This window comes from Conger conger, chromosome 3 (assembly GCF_963514075.1).
Source record: "Conger conger chromosome 3, fConCon1.1, whole genome shotgun sequence".
Taxonomy (NCBI): domain Eukaryota; kingdom Metazoa; phylum Chordata; class Actinopteri; order Anguilliformes; family Congridae; genus Conger; species Conger conger.
This window is the reverse complement of record NC_083762.1, coordinates 6,849,939-6,871,216: the sequence shown is the minus strand read 5'-3', so window position 1 is coordinate 6,871,216 and position 21,278 is coordinate 6,849,939. Positions and strand designations below refer to the sequence as shown.

Genomic DNA, 21,278 nt, shown 5'->3' with positions numbered 1-21,278 from the left:
TAGAACCATTGCACTTGTAAGTCGCTTTGGATTAAAAGCGTCTGCCACATGACTAAAATGTAAAAAAATGAAGGGTCCGCCGTTGCAAGCGGCCTGGCTAGCCCAGCAGGGTTCAGTGGTCCTGGCCGAGGGACTGTAGCTGTGACTGTTATGGATTTAGGGAGCACAGGTTGTCCTGCTGGGCCAGGCAGGGTGAGGGGGCAGGGGGGGGGGGGGGCGCAACATCACAGAGTTGGAGAGGTTCCATTGACAGGCTGTTGGGGGTTAGTGGGCGCTAATGCCACTGTCACAGCGAGATCCATGGCAGTCTGGGGGTGACGCTCGGGCAGGAGAGGGAATGAATTTGTCTTTCTTTGTCTCTCTGGCGTTGTCTCTCCGTGCTGTTGCAGTCTGCTGCAAGGCCACCCCTGCATTCCATTTCAAGGTTAGCTCCCAGTGCTGCCGCTTTTCGTCTGACACATTTTTGTTGACTGATAAATAATTTTGTGCAAAGCGCAAGTTTCTCTTTGTACTTCAGCCAGCCTGTGCCGACATACTGATCGCTAGCGACCAATTTGAGAACAGTTTTTCATTGATATGTGCGATAATGAAAATCTAATGGTGGAGAAATCAGATATCTAATTATTCTGATCCCCAGCAGTAGTTCATATTGGGAAATTGGCTAAGAAATTAGATAATGCGTTGGTAGATCCATCTCCATTGATAGCGTGATTTCTCAGGATCGTCTTGGCAGCCTGTAGCATCGTGTTTAACGTGCATCACTGTGCCCCACAAGGTCAGTGGCTCTATTCCTGCTGTAGCCACAATAAGATCTGCCTAACTGTTGGGACCTTGAGCAAGGCCCTTAACCCCACATTGCTCCAATTTGGGATTAACTCTTGCTAATCAACTGTAAATCGGTAAAAGCCAAATAACTCATTCTAATTTGTTTTGCATTGGAATACTTATGTTTTTGTAAATACATTTGTAAAACCTTTTCTATTTACAGCAATGGGTAAATATTGACACATCAACAACAACGAGGCATAGGTTCTAGTACATGTAATGAAATAGAAAGCTTTAAAAAGATCATTTCACAATCTGCAATTAGCCGCCCACAGGTAACACACCATAGCCTTTTTCTTGTCCTGTCGGTACTTCAAAGACTTCAGAAATATAATGTACATTGGTGACCAGTGATGGTACAAAAAAAACATTCTCATAAACATGAAATTGTATTTTGTGAGTCGCAATTCGGGTTAGAATGAGTAATGTTTCAATAAAATTCAAGTGGCTTTACTTTGACAAAAATATATTCATCTGGAATAATAAGTGCATTTGTATACATTACATTAATGGCATTTGGCAGACGCTCTTATCCAGAGTGAGGCACATTGTATTGTGGCTATACCGGGGATCGACCCACCGACCTTGCAGATCCTAGTTATGGACCTTAACCACAACACTACAGGCTGCCCTATACAGTCCCCTCCAAAAAAGATTAGCACGAGACAAGAATTACCTAAAAAATTGGGTGGTCTGATACAAAAGGTGATATGTTCTAAGTTGTTTAACAAATCTAGATAACATTACCAGGAAAGAAAAGCTGAAATTCGGATCTGTCATCTCATGTACGTCTTTTGACCTCACGCTCAATTGTCCTCAGTGTACAGCAAAGACAAAGGAATTGACCCGGTTGATCCAATACTTTTGGAGTACTTATATACTATATAATACTTATACAGCCTGCTGTGCTGGTTTTTTTTAAGCTGAGAGCTCAAGCCAAATGGAAACATCATTCAGAACTGCTGTTGATTTCAAAGCTTTATATTTAATTGGAAAGCAATCATTTATATGCATGTACATTTACTTATAAAAGGAGATAAATTATTCAATTGCTATATTTCGCTGGAAATTTGTTTATGCCGCTTGTGATTTCATCCTCAATTTAATACACAAGCTGGCAGATGCTTGGCAGTCAGTTTATATTCCCTCAATGTTTTTTTTCTGGGCCATTGTTAAATATGCATTCATGGAATATTTTTTATAGCCTTTTTGTATATTTCCTTCAAGCAGTAATCCTTAGTCGATTATAAGTATTTGAAAGCATACAGTATATGCACTATATGTACCTTGTGGTGCTGTTCTAGTTTTCAATGCAGGCAGCTTGCTGTAATTTACTGTTTTGATGATATTGCACCTTCTGTCATAAGTGTCCGAAGGTGTCTCGTATCTCGGTGGAGATGCCGCGCACGACACATTGCTTAAGGCCACGAGTGAGTGCACGGCAACGTTAACAGACTGAACTATGGATTTTTACTCTGATATTGGCATTTCTGTGAGAGGACGGACTCGGCGTGAAGTCAGAGGCGTGGCCGCGTGGAGAGCGGTGTCGCTGAATGCTCAAACACGGCGGCACGGCGAGGATAACCCGCCGCTCCGCACCGGATGTGAAGACCTCGTGCGTCTGAATCCCGCGGCGAGTCCGAGGCTTCGAGCCCTGGCGTCCTGGCCCAAAAGGCCAGTCCGGCTCTCTCAAGCTGCCCGGTGAAGCAGCTTAAACCCAAACGACCAATCGCGCCGAAGGGCAGCTCCCTGCAGTGTGTCGAGTGTGCCGGTGTAATGTTAATGCCCTGCAGCATGTGGTCATATTGATAACCCACATTGATAATGTGTAACATTTGTCACCCCGTGACGGAACGGTGATTCGACGTCCCGGGCTGATAGGCGTCGCGTTAATGCTCGTCCTTAAACGGAACGGGGGAGCGGCAGATGCTCCTTCTTCATCGCGGTCCGTGTGAGCGCGTAATGAATCCTCGTTTCCCCCAGCCGCGTGAGACACGTCAGAGCTGACGGCGATTTCAGAAGGCTGCTAACATCCAGCAGGCTGCTAACATCCGGCAGGCTGGTGTGGAGAAAGGTTCACGGCTTTCTCGGAGTAACTGTCGTGCCCTGGCGCGGCGGTTGGGTGCCAGTGACTGGAAGGCCTGTCAGCCCCAGTTTGAGAGGGAGAACCAGAAGGGGAGAGCTGACAAGGGCTCACTACAGTGACAGAAAGAAGGAGGCGACAGGTCGGGGTTACGGAGGTGACGGATGTGTGGTTTGCGGCTCGTTTACTACAAATCACACGGACGGGGAGGAAACGGCCGGTTCCTAGCGGAAGGTAATTTCGATTCGTCAACATTTCCTTAAGAGCAAAGTTTATTTTATAGATCAGCGGTCTGCTATGCATCTATTCTCCCTCAGAAATACGCTTCATTAATCATTTATCGGTCCTGCGGCTTTGTTTGTCAGGACGTCCACCGCCACGCCGTCAAACAGCTTTTAACAATGTAATATTTTACGTACTTCTGTTCTTTGGGATGGATAATGTACAGCCTGACTGTAGAACGTGAAATAAAGCAGCAGTTTGATACCTGCGGTTCCACTCAGTTTACTCAGACACTAACCTAATACTGAGACGAATGCCCTGGGACGTCGTCTTCATCTGAACTTCAATTCTCTTCTCTGTCGGAACTTTATCAGTTTCGAACCATTACTGCGGAAGAAAAGAAAAATGTCCCTCTATATTTTTGTTATGAACATTTCTTTTATTTGTTTATTTTACAATGGGCTTGGTCTTTGGCCATGTTCTTTGTGCTTTGCCTTTATGACACTGTATGCCTGTACGCTCATCCGCGTTTCACACTGTGGTAAATGCGTGTGAACACGGCTGTGGACCTGTGACTGTTTCACGCTGCACGGGCCGCACGGTTCTGGAGGCAGCCTGTGAGCACTTAGCGTGCTGTGAGGATTAGCTAACGTAGCGCTAATGTTACATTAGCCCCCCGGAAAAACCCAAACATAAGGTCTCAGGGGCGGGATACGGCCACTGCAGACTCCCAGGCTTAGCGGGATGATAACGAGACTCAAGCGAACAGCTTTAATGACACGCGGGGGCTCCCTTTGTTACTCCCCGTTCCCCAATGCCCAGTTTCAGCGGTGGGCCCGTCCAATTTCTGCGACACCTTTTCAGGGGGGAGGCTGTACGCTGTCATGTGAATCCTCTGATCGGACGGAATTCTTTTCCGATTCAATTCAATTTTATTCGTGTAGCTTTTTTTCGCAGAAATCCCCAAGTCACTTTACAGAGTGACAGAAGGGAAGAAAAGAGGGGAAATATCAGCCCGGAGCCCAAAGCCCTCAGATAGCACACGAGGTAAACGACTCCCTCACGGGGCGAAAAAACTCTCAAACAGTGGCGATAAAAAGAAATTTCAGGAGGAACCCGGCTATAGGGGGACTCCCATCCTCCGCTGGCCTAGAGGTTGAGATGGTCACATTTGATGTATTAAACTAGTAGGCAAGCTAGAAAAATAGAAATCTGCAACCGCCACTGCTGGGTGCTGGTAGAATGGCTCCAGAGTGATATAATGGAGTTACCCTGCTGATTGAATCTCTCCCTTCATGGGTAACCTTCACGAAACATGATGGATCGCTCTGCTGGAAGCAGATGGCCCCAACACGCACTTTTGAGCTGGTACTTAAGATATGCCACTGTACTCCTCCCAACATTTCTTCTCATTACAGTTTTTTTTTTGGTTTTTTGGTTTTTTCTCATATGCTTTTTTTTTTTGCTCTTGTTTGGCCATCTGTTACTCTGTAAAGTATCTTTGTGACAGTTTTCTGTCACTGAGTGTAGGTCTCTTTATTTTTGGTTTGTACAATAAGGATAAATCTATACATGCTATACACATCAAATTGATTTGACTTGACACTCAAGTGGTGGCAATGATATTTTTCTCTGTGCCCTAGAAAGCGGTGTGTTCGGGCTTGGTTATAAATGCCATGATGCCAGGCACTGTACCGTCTACCTGAAAACAATGTCAGTTAACTCAGATAGAGTGTTAAGATTCAGTATTATGCTAAAAAAGCTGTTTTGAAGCACGTGGATTGACTAAGCTTTTCATTGATCTCCATGGATATTCTGTTAATAGTTGCAGTCCTGATTCAGGCCCCATTTGAATGAAACAGAAAGTTCTGGGACCAGTGGCCTCTGCAGCACGGGGAACGGTTAAGATGCGACGCTAATCCAGACAGTCAGTCTGCCAGTTACTGCAACGACGGAGGAGAGATCAGCCTGCCTCAGTCATCCTGACGGCCATCTTCCCGCCCGGGGCGCTGGATCTGCATGGACACCAGGTCCCGTCGAACGAATTGTTATTACTATTGACGAATAATGATTACGTGAAATAGAGGGAGATTATTTGATCTCTGTTGGGTTGTTTTTTCCGGATAGGCTGGGTTCGTATTCGGATGTAAGGCACAAAACACGAGTATCGATGCGCTCCACGCTTTCTTTTATTCTGTTATGTCCATCAGCGGTAAAAGGTTACCACACCCCGGCATTGGCATTCTTCTGAAGAATATTTGACTAACTGATGAATAATACAAAGGTGTGGTCTGGGCATGGCCGGTCCACAGACTCCGCTGGGTTTCTGACAGGCTTTAATAGTTTATACACAGAGGTGTCCTATAAAGGTGGTCACACTGGGGGGAAATCAGTTACTCACCGAAAAGGATCCCCGAACCTCGAAAGACTCCACCGTTGCCCGCCCCTGCTCCAGATTCTTGGATGTAGTGAATATGAATATGTATGTGATGCGCTGGCATCATATTGAATATTTATCGATGGGAATATTCGGGGGGGAAAGAGGAGGGGAGTGTGTGTCTTGTGTCAGCGGTACAGCGGGAACAGTGACCCAATTATTTGGCGCGCTCCAAGTGTGACAGAGCTGACTGGAAGGCATGTATCGCAGCGGGGGGTAGAGATAGGGATGGGGGCTGTGTTTTGGAAAGGGAACGCCGGGAATGGGGGGGCTATGTTTCGGAAAGGGAATGCTGGAACACCGGGAATGGGGGGGGGCTGTGTTTCGGAAAGGGAATGCTGGAACGCCGGGAATGGGGGGGGGTGTGTGTGTGTTTCGGAAAGGGAATGCTGGAACGCCGGGAATGGGGGGGGCTGTGTTTCGGAAAGGGAACGCTGGCCTGTGGCCGCCTCTCATTTTGGCTAATCAATGATGTAGCTCTGCGTAATTACCACATTATAATACAGACTTATCAGCAGGGGAACACACAGTGCTGTAACACCTGGGGTCATTGTTATTTACCATTTAAATGTGTCCCTTGTGTGTGTGTGTGTATGTGTGTATATATGTGTGTGTGTGTATGTGTGTGTGTGTGTGTATGTGTGTATGTGTGTGTGTATGTGTGTATGTGTGTGTATGTGTGTGTGTGTGTGTGTGTATGTGTGTATATGTGTGTGTGTGTGTGTGTGTGTATGTGTGGGTATGTGTGTGTGTATGTGTGTGTGTGTATGTGGGTGTGTGTGTGTGGGGAGGATTGTCTCCGTCTAATCAACTGTACGTCTCTCTGGACCAAATGCCATTAATGTAATGTACTGTTTTCTGCTGTATGTTTGTGAAGATAATAAGAGCGCCATTGTTTTGATATGTTTATGAATATTGTGTGTGTGTGTGTGTGTGTGTGTTTGTGTGTGTGTGTGTTTGTGTGTGTGTGTGTGTGTATGTGTGTGTGTGTGTGTGTGTGTGTGTATGTGTGTGTGTGTGTATGTGTGTGTGTGTGTGTGTATGTGTGTGTGTGTGTGTGTGTGTGTATGTGTGTGTGTGTGTGTGTGTGTGTGTGTATGTTTATGAGTGTGGTTTCTGCCTTTTTTTTTTCATCCACTGGAGGGGTCGGATTTATTGCGCGTGCTTCGTTTGCTCGTTGCGTTTCTAATCTTCGTTTAAAGGCAAATCGGCCTCCCAAACCCAGTAATGCCCCCCCTCCCCCCTCCACACCCCCCTCAGCTATCCTTCTGAAGGGAACCAGTCCCACCCCGCTATCAGCTCTGCAAACCCCCCCCCCCCCCCCCTCAGCTCTCTCCCCCCGTTCCCTCAATACGGCTAATAACGGACCATTCTCAAATTGCAGATAAAAAGATTAGCAATCAAAAGCAGCCACGCTCATAAAAATCCAACGTCTTCCAATGGAATGGCGGCGATTCATATGTAAATAATTCCTTTCGGTTATTATATTATCTTCTGTGCCTTCTGTGTAACGGCGCAAGGGCGGAGAGCAGGCACCAGCGCTCAGTCAAGGCCTCGTGTCTTCTGTTTCCTTCCGTTACGGTCGTTCTCGGCTGTGCGTGTCCCGCTTTGCGAGGCTGTTCTTTACGGCGCGCGCTGGAGACTCAGGTACAGAGGGCTCTCCTGGACTGACCCGCGTACGGGCGGATGGAGCGATGGACGGCTCTCTTTATGTCCGTCCGGCTCTCCCGCCTCTCATCTTCTTTCTCTCTCTCTCTTTCAGTCCCTCTCTCTCTCTCTCCCTCTCTCTTTCAGTCCCTCTCTCTCTCTCTCTCTCTCTCTCTCCCTCTCTCTTTCAGTCCCTCTCTCTCTCTCTCTCTCTCTCTCTCCCTCCTGACTGCGGTGTCGCTACGGGACACATTTGTCACGCACTTAAACCTCACTCCGTCAGAGGGATTTTCTCAAGCCTTTTATTAAAATTGCTATTATTTGTCACAGAGTGGAGAGAGAGAATGAGAGAGAGAGAGAGAGAGAATGAGAGAGAGAGAGAGAGAGAGAGAGAGAGAGAGAGAGAGCAAGCAAGCAGTGGAGGCAGATTGAGGAGAAAGAAAAGGGCTTTTTTATAAATTGTGCACGCAAGCTCTCACACAGCTGTTGCGGTGGTTCGGACATGGCGTGTTGTCGTAACCCGTTGCGGCCCCCGCCCATCAGCCACACGCGGCCGTTCGGCTGTGGTTCTGCTCCGGTGCGTTACGCGGCACGGATGGTAAACGGTTGGCATTATATAGCGCCTTTATCCAAAGCGCTGTACAATTGATGCTTCTCATTCACCCATTCATACACACACTCACACACACTCACACACATGGACGGCGATTGGCTGCCATGCAAGGCGCCCGACCAGCTCGTCAGGTCAGGAGCATTTGGGGGTTAGGTGCCTTGCTCAGGGACACTTCGACACAGCCCGGGCGAACCGGGGGATCGAACCGGCAAACCCTCCGACTGCCAGACGACTGCTCTTACTGCCTGAGCCATGTCGCCCCATCTTACTGCCTGAGCCATGTGGCCCCATCTTACTGCCTGAGCCATGTGGCCCCATCTTACTGACTGAGCCATGTGGCCCCCTCTCCCTCTCCCTCTGAGCCATGTGGCCCCATCTTACTGACTGAGCCATGTGGCCCCCTCTCCCTCTCCCTCTGAGCCATGTGGCCCCGCACGGATGCAGGGAAGGCCCCGGCCATGCTTGACGGGTGTTAATGAAGCACCTCGACGGCGTACAGATCCACTTCAGCTGCTCACCCGCTGAGCGTGTCACTCCCAGCTCCTCACGGGGGCCTCATCCGCTCCACGGCAGACACACTCCACCATTTTACTCTTTCCTCTTCCTTTCGGGGCCCGGCTTAAATTCATTTCCTACCCCTCGAGTACGTTCTTGTTCAGAAGATGCACCGTGCGCCCTCTTATTTCCCCCCGCTATATTCTCGTGAATTATTAAAAGAATTTCGCTTTTATGTTTTCACCCAGATGTAATAATGAGATATGATACGCCGCGTTTCGGAGTTTGTCGAAACGACAGGTTTTTAGTCTCACGGAGCGTGGCCGCCGTCTCGCTGAAGAAACTCAGACTCGTCTGTTATAATTCCCCGGAGGAACACTTATTATTGTGAAATGTGATAGAATTCCTCTACAGGTCCCTCTCGGGGAGATGAACGTCAGACTCTCATTACACTCCAGTACCCACAGGTTACTTTGGTTCCCTTTGTATCTGAGATGTCTGCTGTAGTCAGTTGAGCAAATAGGAGTGTGCTTAAAGTATTTATGTCACAGTGCTTTCTCCAGGATTTAGCGCCGCAAACAAAATCATTGCAGCCGAAGAGCCAAGATGTTTCCATGTGTTTAACTATATTAGGATTGGTCCGAGGTGGCGCAAATATTTACTGCTTTGGAAAGAGTCTCCGAGCCTGGTTTGAACACGATTTAGAGCCCGGTTTGAAATGCACCCACACGCGCACACAAATGCATGTATATAAAACACACACACACACACACACACACACACACACAAATGCACATGCGCCAAGCACACACATAAAATATACACACACACACACACACACACACATGCACAACCACATAAACATGCACACACATAGTGTACACACAGCCACATAAATGCAGACACACACACACACACACACACACACACACGGTGATAAGGGATTTGCAAGATCCTTTACTTCTCCTGAGATCTGCGCTTCAGACAGATTACCGTCTGGCCTGGAATCGGCAAAGCTGGACAGAGCACTGAGTGAGAAAAAACATGCATCCGTAATTAGCCGATTCAGAGGTGCAAGTATATTATGGGATTAGCCACTCTTGTTAAGTCATAGATCATTGTAGTTCTACTCTCCGTTTCCTTCAAAGGAGAGAGTGGAGAGATTTCTCCTTATTATCCCAAAGAAAAAGAGACCTACACTCAGTGAGCAATTTATTAGGTAGACCTGTACACCAGCTTGTCAATGCAAATATCGAACCAGCCAATCATGTGGCAGCAACTAAATGCATAAAAGCATGCAGATGTGGTAAAGAGGTTCAGCTGTTGTTCAGACCAAATGTCAGAATGGGGGAAATGAAATGTGATCAAAGTGACTTTGACCTTGGAATGATTGTTGGTGCCAGACAGGGTGGTTTGAGTATCTCAGAAACTGCTGATGTCCCGGGATTTTCATGCACAATTGTCTAGAGTTGAGAATGGTGCAAAAAACTAAAAACATCCAGTGAGCAGCAGTTCTGCGGGCAAAAAGGCCTTGTTAATGAGAGATGTCAGAGGAAAATGGCCAGACTGGTCGAAGCTGACAGGAAATAACCATACATTACAACAGAAGAGCATCTTCAACAGGTCAAACCTCTTAAGTGGATAGGCTACAGCAGCAGAAGACTTAATAAGTCTAAAAAATAAGTCTAATAAATACCTAATAAAGTGCTCACTGAGTGTATATGTTGACATACAAGCTTACAAAATTACAAAATCTTCCCACACACAGAAAAAAGGATATGAAATAGAGTTATATAAAATAAAATCACAAAAAGGAAATTCAATAATCTGATTCAGAGGCAACAAAATGAACCAAACTACAACTCAATCACAAATAAAAAACCCCGTAACAACCACCATTACAGAAAATAAATAAAATAACCAAGGCTTAAAAACAGTAGCTCTATGTAGTGTGTGTGTGTGTGTGTGTGTGTGTGTATGTGAGGGAGTGAGTGAAAGAGAGAGAAATAAAGTATAATTTTATTTATGTTCAGTGTTCTTGTGTCAATTTTTGGTACAGTGCAATATCAGAAGCTGGTCGGTGCCTTGCATGGCTGTCAATCACCGGATGGCGTGTGAGTGTGTGTATGAATGAGTGAATGAGAAGCATCAATTGTACTGCGCTTTGGATAAAGGCGCTGTATATATGCCGACCATTTACCATTTACAGTGTTACTGTACAGTACTGGTGAGTGGAGAGCTGGAGTGCGGGCACTGGTTTGGGGATGGTGGAATAGAGTAATTGCCGTGTGATAGCAGGCAGGGAAGGCTTTGATTTTAAGAGCAGGGACAGGGGCGTGAGTGAGATGTACATGTGTTCTTACTGCATCTACTCTGTGTAATTGTTGAGGGCTGGCAGCCAGGATCAATGCTGGGAGAATTCCCAACTGAACAGAAAGGAGCCACCTCCTGACAGGAGAACCTACTGAACCTGCACACAAAACACACAAACACACACACGCACACACGCACACACACGGACACACACACTCTTTCACACACAAACACAGATCATCACTCACACACATAGACACACACACTCTTTCACACACAAACACAGATCATCACTCACACACACAGACACACACACAAACACACACCATCACTCACACACACACACACTCTCACACACACAAACACATCATCACTCACACACACAGACACACACTCTCTCACACACACAAACACAGATCATCACTCACACACACACACACACACACTCTCCCTCTCACAGAAACACACACATACACACGCACACACATGCACATATACTCTCTGACACACACAAACCCACACAATGACACACTCACACACACACTCACACACACACTCACTCACACACACACACACACACACACACACACACACACTCACACACACACACACACACACACACACACACACACACACACACACACACTCACACACACACACACAAACCCACACAATGACACACACACACACACACACTCACTCACACTCACTCACACACACACACACACACACACACACACACACACACACTCACTCACACTCACTCACACACACACACACACATACACACACACAGCATCACTCACACACACACACACACACTGACACACACTCACACACACACACACACACACACACACACACACAAACCCACACAATGACACACACACACACACACACACTCACTCACACTCACTCACACACACACACACACACACACACACACACACACACTCACTCACACTCACTCACACACACACACACACACACATACACACACACAGCATCACTCACACACACACACACACTCACACACACACACACACACACACACAAACCCACACAATGACACACACACAGTCACCGTATGCAGTCAAGCACTCTGGCCCCGGTCGCGGGGTTTCGGCGAGCAGCGTTGGCTGACTCCCTGTTTTGTGCCGTGTGCTATTTAGGGCTGTGACATGTTGAACAGCTCTGCTCTGGGTTGTGGTGCTTTGTGCCGCACTCTGGGCCTCTGAGCTGTCTGCAGTAGCCGGGTCTGTGTGCTGGGAGCTCCGCAGCGGTGAGCTCCGCACCGCCTTTCATGAGCTTCACCGCTGCGTGCAGGGTGGCGTGTGTGTGTGTGTGTGTCCCGTGTGATGAAACACACACACGGGCGAAACCCAGCTCTCTCATGATCGAAAGAGAACGCGCGAGAGAGTGTTTATCTGTCTGCGAGAGCGAACTATGCTTTGGCGATATTGTCTGCTTTTCATGCCAGTAATGCAAATTGAATTGAGTTGAAATTGTGATTGAGAGAGAGAGAGAGAGAGAGAGAGAGAGAAAGGGAGGAGGTCTAACGCTCAGTCTGGCAGTGGTGCAGAGCAGCATTGACGTAGGACAATGCTCCACTCGCTCTATGGGTGGAAGGGGAGGGGCGGGGGGGGGGGTGGCTCTCCATATCTCACCGTAAATCTACCTAATTACTCCTCTCATCAAACCCCAGATTCACTAAATTGCTGTAATCCGCCGCGCAATCCGAAAAAGCGCATCTCGTTCCCCGGCAGGCCGGAGCGGACCCTGCTGTTTCGCGTCTTAATGAGCGCGCTCCTGCCTCCCGCCCGGAGAGGCAGACGCATCTGCGGTCCGAAGCCCCGGCCGTGACCCCCGCCGCCGCGCCCGTTCACAGCCGGGCCGTTTTTTCCGGCCGGGTGTCGTTTTTTTCGGATCGGGGCTCGGTGCTCTGACTTCCCCCCGCCTTGCAGCGCCCCGCCATCCGGCCGCCAAGCCACGAGGCCGTCTGTCACGGCCGCCGCACACCCCAGAATAGCTCCCGTGTTGCGTCAGGGACCCACCCAAGTCTTATATACAGACTAAGTGTAGCGCTGGCGTTCTGGGAGAACGTTTTTTTTTTTTTTTAACGGCGGCTGCAGGATTCTTTTAAGGGGAAAGAATAACGGCGTGGAAGGGGCCTGGGCGGCGGAGAGAGCCGGTTATGAAATGTCGCCGATAAAACGTCACGTAACCCGCAGACGCAGTTTCATTTACCCTCGCGAGTCACTCACGCTCAGCTGAGTTACTGCCCACAGCGGGGAGACCCGCGTGAGTTATCGCCTCGCGAACGCTGACCGTCGGTCGTGTGCGTGCGTGTGTGTGTGTGTGTGCGTGTATGTGTGTGTGTGTGTGTGTGCCGCTGGCGCCTTTTTGCACGCGGCCCCGCCGTTAATTAAGGCTTTAACCTGAGGACCAGGCCCGCGCGAAATAAGAGTTACAGGTTTCGGTCAGTAGGCCGTGAGGGCCCCCACGGAACGGTATATTCACCGGGAATTAAAATCCTACAGTGGCTGTTGTTCGTTAAAATCGATGCGAGGCAGGGGCGCTCAGCCCTGGCCCCCGGAGGGACTTGCAGGGTGAGTCGGCTCTCGCTGTCACGCGGCTCCTGATTGATCAGTCGAAGACGCGGATTAAACGCTTGGCTTACCGTACCTTGGGTCTCGGGTCTAAATTGGTTGCCGATTTTTTACGGTGAAGAGAAACGCCGTGGGGATCACTTATGGACGTGGCTGCGGCCCCAATGATTGGACGTTCCAAATTAGGGTGGGAATTGGATATTTTTTGAGCACCAATATCACCTTAAAAAAAAAAAAAAAATCCATTCTTATTACCACATTCTGACACTGAAAAAACCATCCATCCATCCATCCATTATCTGAACCCACTTATCCTGATCAGGGTCGCAGGGGGGCTGGAGCCTATCCCAGCATACATTGGGCGAAAGGCAGGAATACACCCTGGACAGGTCGCCAGTCCATCGCAGGGCACGCACACCATTCACTCACACACTCATACCTATGGGCAATTTAGACTCTCCAATCAGCCTAACCTGCATGTCTTTGGACTGTGGGAGGAAACCGGAGTACCCGGAGGAAACCCACGCAGACACGGGGAGAACATGCAAACTCCGCACAGAGAGGCCCCGGCCGACAGGGATTCGAACCCAGGACCTCCTTGCTGTGAGGCGGCAGTGCTACCCACTGCACCATCCGTGCCGCCCCTGAAAAAAACCATCAATCAAAAAATTGTGGTGAGCTGTGGCCCATTGATGTACTGTCTCAGTACATCAATGGGCCTATGCTACTAAGACACTGTCTCAGTACATCAATGGGCCTATGCTACTAAGACACTGTTTCAGTATATCAATGGGCCACTGCTACTAAGACACTGTTTCAGTACATCAATGGGCCTATGCTACTAAGACACTGTCTCAGTACATCAATGGGCCCCTGCTACTAAGACACTGTTTCAGTATATCAATGGGCCACTGCTACTAAGATACTGTTTCAGTATATCAATGGGCCTATGCTACTAAGACACTGTTTCAGTATATCAATGGGCCACTGCTACTAAGACACTGTTTCAGTATATCAATGGGCCACTGCTACTAAGACACTGTTTCAGTACATCAATGGGCCACTGCTACTAAGACACTGTTTCAGTACATCAATGGGCCACTGCTACTAAGACACTGTTTCAGTATATCAATGGGCCACTGCTACTAAGACACTGTCTCAGTACATCAATGGGCCACTGCTACTAAGACACTGTTTCAGTACATCAATGGGCCTATGCTACTAAAACACTGTTTCAGAACATCAATGGGCCACTGCTACTAAGACACTGTCTCAGTACATCAATGGGCCCCTGCTACTAAGACACTGTATCAGTGGGCTTCATGCTGTGGTCTCGATTCTGGACGGTGCCAGTGGCAACTGTGGTTAAAGCCCTCCAGGGCAACACATAATTGGCGCTATTGTTGCCCAGAGTTTCATCTGGCTGGAGCAGTGATGTCTTGTCATGCGACAGTGACCCCTGCTGGTTGACTGGGCATTGGCGGCTTGCTCATTGACCTGCACATGAACCGTCTTCTGACCAATGTCTGTGCAAGCCTGACCTGTCAGCCTGGGCGTGAAAATAAGCAATGGCGGTGTGTTTAAGAGGAGCACATGCTTTGGACTTTAGGCCTCCCAAATCGAGGTGTGTCTAAGAGATGTGGCTCGAACATGATTAAATATTATAAACTGCGGAGAAAAATGAGAAAAGAAAATACATTAGCTGGTTCTTTGACATGGAATCTCCATAATTTTAAAACCAGAAAACATTCTGTTGAGTCTCATTGGGTGGCTTGTAAGATAAGGTTATGATTACCATATTTACTTTGAACCATAAATCGGTTTAACAATAATTGTTTTTTCACATGAATGTTGGGAACATATTCCAATTTGCTGTATCATTACCACTGCAAAATAATGCAATATATGGTAGTAATGTAATGATTATATTTAAGCTAGATTTGTATTTTTCCTGTGAAAGTTCTTAAATGACCTTATACAGAACATAAGAATGGACTTGAACGGACTTGAATCAAAATGTAAATTTTAGGGGCTGTGGTTGAAATTTCAAGCTATACATCCCTGAAGCTGCAGATAAGAAAAATTAATGGAAATTTATGGAATCAGCAGGTCCGTGGAATTGAAGAGACTCGCACTGAAAGTGCGTTTCTCTGCGCAGGGACAGTCTAAAAATTTGCCGCAGACAAATGAATGGTCAGCTGAGAGAAGAGGAAGATGTTGATGTCTGTAGGGCTGTGAATGCAAATATGTGCATTACCCATGGCTGATGCACAGCGTCCTTATGTAAGCTCATCTCCCTCCCTGCGCCCTTTTTAAGACACGAGGGAAAGCAGGAAGAAGGACAGTGTTCGTAAGGATATTGACACCCATGATGCACTGCAGTGTTGAAGTGATGCCACTCGCTGTGATCGTAGTTCTGCTACAGGGAATGTGCGGGCACTGGCTGGCGTTTCAATCATCGCGGGATCAATACAGTATGTGGTGCATCGAGCTAAACAACTCCCCCCTCCCCCAAACCCCTACTGTCACCAAAGGCAAGGCGCGACCCCCTTCCTCAGACTGAACACATCCTAAAACTTGTGTATATCAAGTACAGTTTCTTATTGGATTTGGGCATGTGCGCAGCGTGAATGAGTGGGAAATCAATCGGGGAGTCCATTGAAAGGCGGCAGTGGCGTATGTGAGACTGTGTGCGGACGAGTGTACGTGAGACTTGTGAAATGCCGTGAATGGCCACGCTGTGCGCAGACTGTCAGAAACACTCATGTCAGCTCAACGCTGGCAGAGGTGAGTCAATGGGGCGGAGATCAAAGAAATACTGAGAGACAGGCGTGTGCATTCTGCACGCACACACACACACACATACACACACACACACATACACACGCACGCACGCACACACACACGTGCGCACACACACACACGCACACACACGCGCACACACACACATACACACAAACACACACACACATACATACACACACAGGCACACAGACACACTCACACACAACTGCAGTGTGCCCAGCAAGAAGGAGTGTGTCCCCTCACCTGGAACAAAACGTCAGAGGTCAAGGAAGGCCTGTGAGCCTTTCTCACCGGGCTGTTTTCCTCCACAGAGAGGGGGAGGAGACTGTAATAGAGACAGATATATCAGGCAGGAATAATGGACTGGAGATGGGAGCTATAGAGGGAAAGAAGTGAGGTGAAGTGCAAAGTTGACAGCAGGATGTCAAAAGACTGATGGCTTGTTTACTTTCACGCAACACCTGAAGTTGATTTATTTGCGATACTGCACATTCATATCAATTCATGTTCTGGTATGCTCATGTCGGCGGCACGGATGGTGCAGTGGGTAGCACTGCCGCCTCACAGCAAGGAGGTCCTGGGTTCGAATCTCTCTGTGTGGAGTTTGCATGTTCTCCCCGTGTTTGCGTGGGTTTCCTCCGGGTACTCCGGTTTCCTCCCACAGTCCAAAGACATGCAGGTTAGTCTGATTGGAGAGTCTAAATTGCTCGTGGGTATGAGTGTGTGAGTGAATGGTGTGAGTGCCCTGCGATGGACTGGTGACCTGTCCAGGGTGTATTCCTGCCTTTCACCCAATGTATACTGGGATAGGCTCCAGCCCCCCTGCAACCCTGTTCAGGATAAGCAGGTTAAGATAATGGATGGATATTCTCATAGCTGAAAATGTTCTTCAATGGCACCTAGTTGAAGAAGCTGTATTGACGTACGAACCGATCGATTGTTGCTTGATTAAACACTGCGAGTGGTTCTCAGGTCTGTAATCTGTGTGTTCCTGTGCCCGTTTCAGGTGCTGACTCTCGAGTGGTGTCTCCCGTCGACCCGCCGGCAGCCATGATGTGCCCACGCTTCCTCTCCATCCTCTCCCCGCGTTCTCCTCGCCCCTCCGCCTTCCTCCTCCTCCTCTTCCTCTACTTCCTGGGCCTCACGCAGGCCGGCTCCCCGGGGCCCGCGGTGAAAAAGTCGCCGGGCAACTGCTCCGAGGGCAGCGTGTGCTCCAGCGGGGTGGTCCTGCCCGTCTGGAACCCGCAGAACCCGTCGGTGGGCGACAAGGTGGCCCGCGCCATCGTGTACTTCGTGGCGCTCATCTACATGTTCCTGGGCATGTCCATCATCGCCGACCGCTTCATGTCGTCCATCGAGGTGATCACGTCGCAGGAGAAGGAGATCACCATCAAGAAGCCCAACGGCGAGACCACCACCACCACCGTGCGCATCTGGAACGAGACCGTGTCCAACCTCACGCTCATGGCGCTGGGCTCGTCCGCGCCGGAGATCCTGCTCTCCGTCATCGAGGTGTGCGGGCACAAGTTCGAGGCGGGCGACCTGGGCCCCAGCACCATCGTGGGCAGCGCGGCCTTCAACATGTTCGTCATCATCGCCATCTGCGTGTACGTGGTGCCGGACGGCGAGACGCGCAAGATCAAGCACCTGCGCGTCTTCTTCGTCACCGGCGCCTGGAGCATCTTCGCCTACATCTGGCTCTACCTGATCCTGTCGGTGTTCTCGCCCGGCGTGGTGGACGTCTGGGAGGCCGTGCTCACCTTCCTGTTCTTCCCGCTCTGCGTGGTGCAGGCCTGGATCGCCGACCGCCGCCTGCTCTTCTACAAGTACGTGCAGAAGCGCTACCGCGCCGACAAGCACCGCGGCATCATCATCGAGTCCGAGGGCGACGGCTCGGCCGGCTTCACCAAGACGGACATGGAGATGGACGGGCAGGGCGCCAACTCCCACCACAAGGAGGCGCTGGACGGCATGCTGGTGGGGGCGGAGGGGGGCGCGCGGGACCTGGAGGACGAGGCCCGCCGGGACATGGCGCGCACCCTGAAGGAGCTGAAGCAGCGGCACCCGGAGAAGGACATGGAGCAGCTCATCGAGATGGCCAACTACCAGGTGCTGGTCCAGCAGCAGAAGAGCCGGGCCTTCTACCGCATCCAGGCCACGCGCATGATGATCGGCGCCGGCAACATCCTGAAGAAGCACGCGGCCGACCAGGCCCGCAAGGTGGTGAGCTGCCACGAGGCGCGGGCCCAGGAGGACGACGGCCAGACCGTGCGGCTGGAGTTCGAGCCCTCGCACTACCAGTGCTTCGAGAACTGCGGCTCGCTCAAGCTGTCCGTGGCCCGTCGCGGGGGCGACAACGCCTGCACGGTCAAGGTGAGAGGAGGAGAGCCGCCCAAACGGCGCGTTCGTCCCGTCGTCCATCTTCGTGTTCGACGCTCTCACCGTACGAATTCGGCGTCAGTGACCACAGCTCAAATGAGCTCACCCACACGTGCATGCTGAAGTGCTCCATGGGGAGTTTACCTACACGTATGGGCGGCCTGTAGCGTAGTGGTTACAGCACATGTATCATACAGGCCTCAGCGGGGCCACGGAGAGAGAGCCACCTTCTGTGAATCGGCTCTGCGGTACATTGTGTGTGCTTTAAAAGGAGCAGACTACTCTTTTACAGAGTTTACACGCTTGATGTTTGTACTTATGTCATTTTGCTAGGCTTACTTTGCCAACGCTTTGCAATACTCTCAGTGCCAAATTAACTGCAGGGTTTCGTGCACAGTAAAATGTTCAGTGTTGATACGGTCCAACAGGGACCGTATATATTCTGTGAGAGCTAAATTAACACTGGGCATTGGACTGTGTGGGTATGGCAGCCAATAAGGGCCTGCAAAGCATGTGGGATTTGCTTATCAGCCAGAATGAAATTTGCAGCAAAGAACATTGAAAGCAGCACCGTATGGCTTTGTACTTTTTAATGCGTGTTTGCTGTGTTTAACTGAGTTTAGTGTGATGAAACTAGACGCAGAATTCTCTAAATTGATGAAGTGTCCCGCTGAATTTACTAATGCCGTGGTGAAGCCTCAGAGATGTGGTTGTTAAAGCTTGCTCAAAGGTACAATGGACAGTTTTATAAAGACCGTAATGTAGAAGCTTTCGTTAAAATCTTTAATTTGGAAAATGAGTCTTGCTACTGTACTGGGAAATTTCCTTCAATCAGACAAGTAAATTTGCAGTGTGGCCTCAAAAGTACAGATAATTAGCCTTTTTTCCCGTGGTATTTACATTCACACATACCTTTTCACAGAAATAGCTGCTCTCCCCCATTTTCAGTTGTGAAAAATTAGGTTAATGGATGAAAGGATTAGGTAAATCAAAGCAATAAAGTCTAATATTTGGTTGCATAGCCCTTACATGCAATAGTTTTGGAGGGCACTGTGTCTAATAATTCTGCTTTGTAATATTCTTTGTTGAAATTGTCAGTGGAAACACGGATCAGGTAATGGGCTGTCCCTTGTGTTGTTTGTGACATTAACCACAAAAAGGTTTGTAAGAAGGCCATTATCGTGAAAGCAAACTGTCCTTTCCACTTTCTACGTTATGTGGAGGTCACTGCATATAATGATATAACTCCAAAAAGGGGCACTGTGGGTGTGGGATTTTGTTTTAGCCTAGCACGATGAAATCTGATTCAACTATTTAACTAAACAGTCTTTAATCAAGATCTTGAATAGTAGAATCAGGTGCCGCAGTGCTGGGCTAAAATAACAATCTGATCAGATAAGATTGGACACCCCTGATATAAATTCTGTAGAAGGGAGACTTTGCTCTGGCATTTATGACAGTCATACCCAGGTACACAGTAAAATGTTCAGCATTAAATCTTTCTTAAATAAACTAGAGTGGAATTATCACTGGAGATTTTACTGTTTATTGTCCATATTGAGTGTGGCATAGGATAGATGTTCATAGTCTAGGTGTGTTATCCCTGGTTATGATTTGCACTTTATTGTACGTCACTCTGGACAAGAGTATCTACTAACCTCCTATGATGTAATGAAATGTAATGTAATGTCTGGTCCATTGAATCGTAAGCCACATTTCTGTTTCATGCTTACCAGACCTGGGTCAAATACATAACTGTTAGCATATGAAAATATTTGAATCTAAAAAAAAAGTAGGAAAGTATTTGACTCAGGTTTGACGTTTACATCGACGTAAAAAGGAGGGTCAGCGAGGTGTTGAACGTTCCCCGGGTTGCCCCTCTCCCCCCCCTCCGGCAGGTGGACTACCGCACGGAGGACGGCACGGCCAACGCGGGCTCGGACTACGAGTTCGCCGAGGGCACGCTGCTCTTCAAGCCGGGCGAGACGCTGAAGGAGCTGACGGTGGGCATCATCGACGACGACATCTTCGAGGAGGACGAGTACTTCTACGTGCACCTCAGCAACCCGCGGCTGGTGGGCTGGTCGGAGCACGGCGCCCCGGACTCCGGCTCCTCCGCGGGCCCCGCCTCCCCGCAGATGCCCAAGGCGGCGCTGGGCGAGGCGCACACGGCCACGGTCACCATCTACGACGACGACCACGCCGGCATCTTCACCTTCGAGAGCGAGGCCACGCGCGTGAGCGAGAGCGTGGGCACCATGCAGGTGAAGGTGCAGCGCACCTCCGGCGCCCGCGGCCTGGTCGCCGTGCCCTACCGCACGCTCGACGGCACCGCCAAGGGCGGGGAGGACTACGAGCCCGCCGCCGGCAAGCTGGAGTTCCTCAACGACGAGACCATGTGAGTGCCGCGCTCCCTCTCTCGCAGGGCGCGCGAGGGCTAACGCCCGCTCGTGCTAACATCGTACTGCAGGTCATACGGCTGCAGGTCATACGGAGACACCTATGCTCTCATAGTCGTGTGCCGTGGCTTCAGAAAGTACTCAGACCCGTATTCAGACCTGTATTCAGACCTGTATTCAGACCCGTATTCAGACCCGTATTCAGACCCGTATTCAGACCCGTATTCAGACCCGTATTCAGACCTGTATTCAGACCCGTTCACTTCATTTCAGGTCTTGATTTTTCATAATAATTGTTAAATGCTAAAATGTCTAAAAACATGGTTTCACTCTGTCACTGTGGGTTATTCAGTGTTGATTGATGGGCCAAAATGGCAATTATAGCCGGTTAAAATTAAATCTACAACACAAGGAAGCGTGCAAAAGTGTCAGGGTCTGAATGTTTTCTGAA

The 21,278-nt window shown here is 49.1% G+C and overlaps 1 protein-coding gene and 1 long non-coding RNA gene across 11 annotated transcripts in view; both read left to right on the top strand.

Moving 5' to 3' along the window:
- LOC133124486 (uncharacterized) overlaps nucleotides 1-17,203 on the top strand; it is a 37,795-nt gene extending 20,592 nt beyond the window's left edge. The window contains exon 3 of the long non-coding RNA XR_009708323.1: nucleotides 17,056-17,203. This is a non-coding gene — a long non-coding RNA (uncharacterized LOC133124486). The remainder of the gene's footprint in view (nucleotides 1-17,055) is intronic.
- A 54-nt stretch (nucleotides 17,204-17,257) lies between these two features.
- The window catches only part of slc8a4a (solute carrier family 8 member 4a), a 52,588-nt gene continuing 48,567 nt past the window's right edge, over nucleotides 17,258-21,278 (top strand). For 5 of the 10 annotated variants that reach the window (XM_061235731.1, XM_061235732.1, XM_061235735.1 and 2 more), the window contains exons 1-2: nucleotides 17,258-18,422; nucleotides 20,327-20,826. In XM_061235731.1, coding sequence (XP_061091715.1) covers nucleotides 17,358-18,422; nucleotides 20,327-20,826 — 1,565 coding nt within the window. In that variant the 5' untranslated portion in view covers nucleotides 17,258-17,357. The remainder of the gene's footprint in view (nucleotides 18,423-20,326; nucleotides 20,827-21,278) is intronic. The other 5 variants (XM_061235733.1, XM_061235727.1, XM_061235734.1 and 2 more) reach the window with 1 other exon arrangement.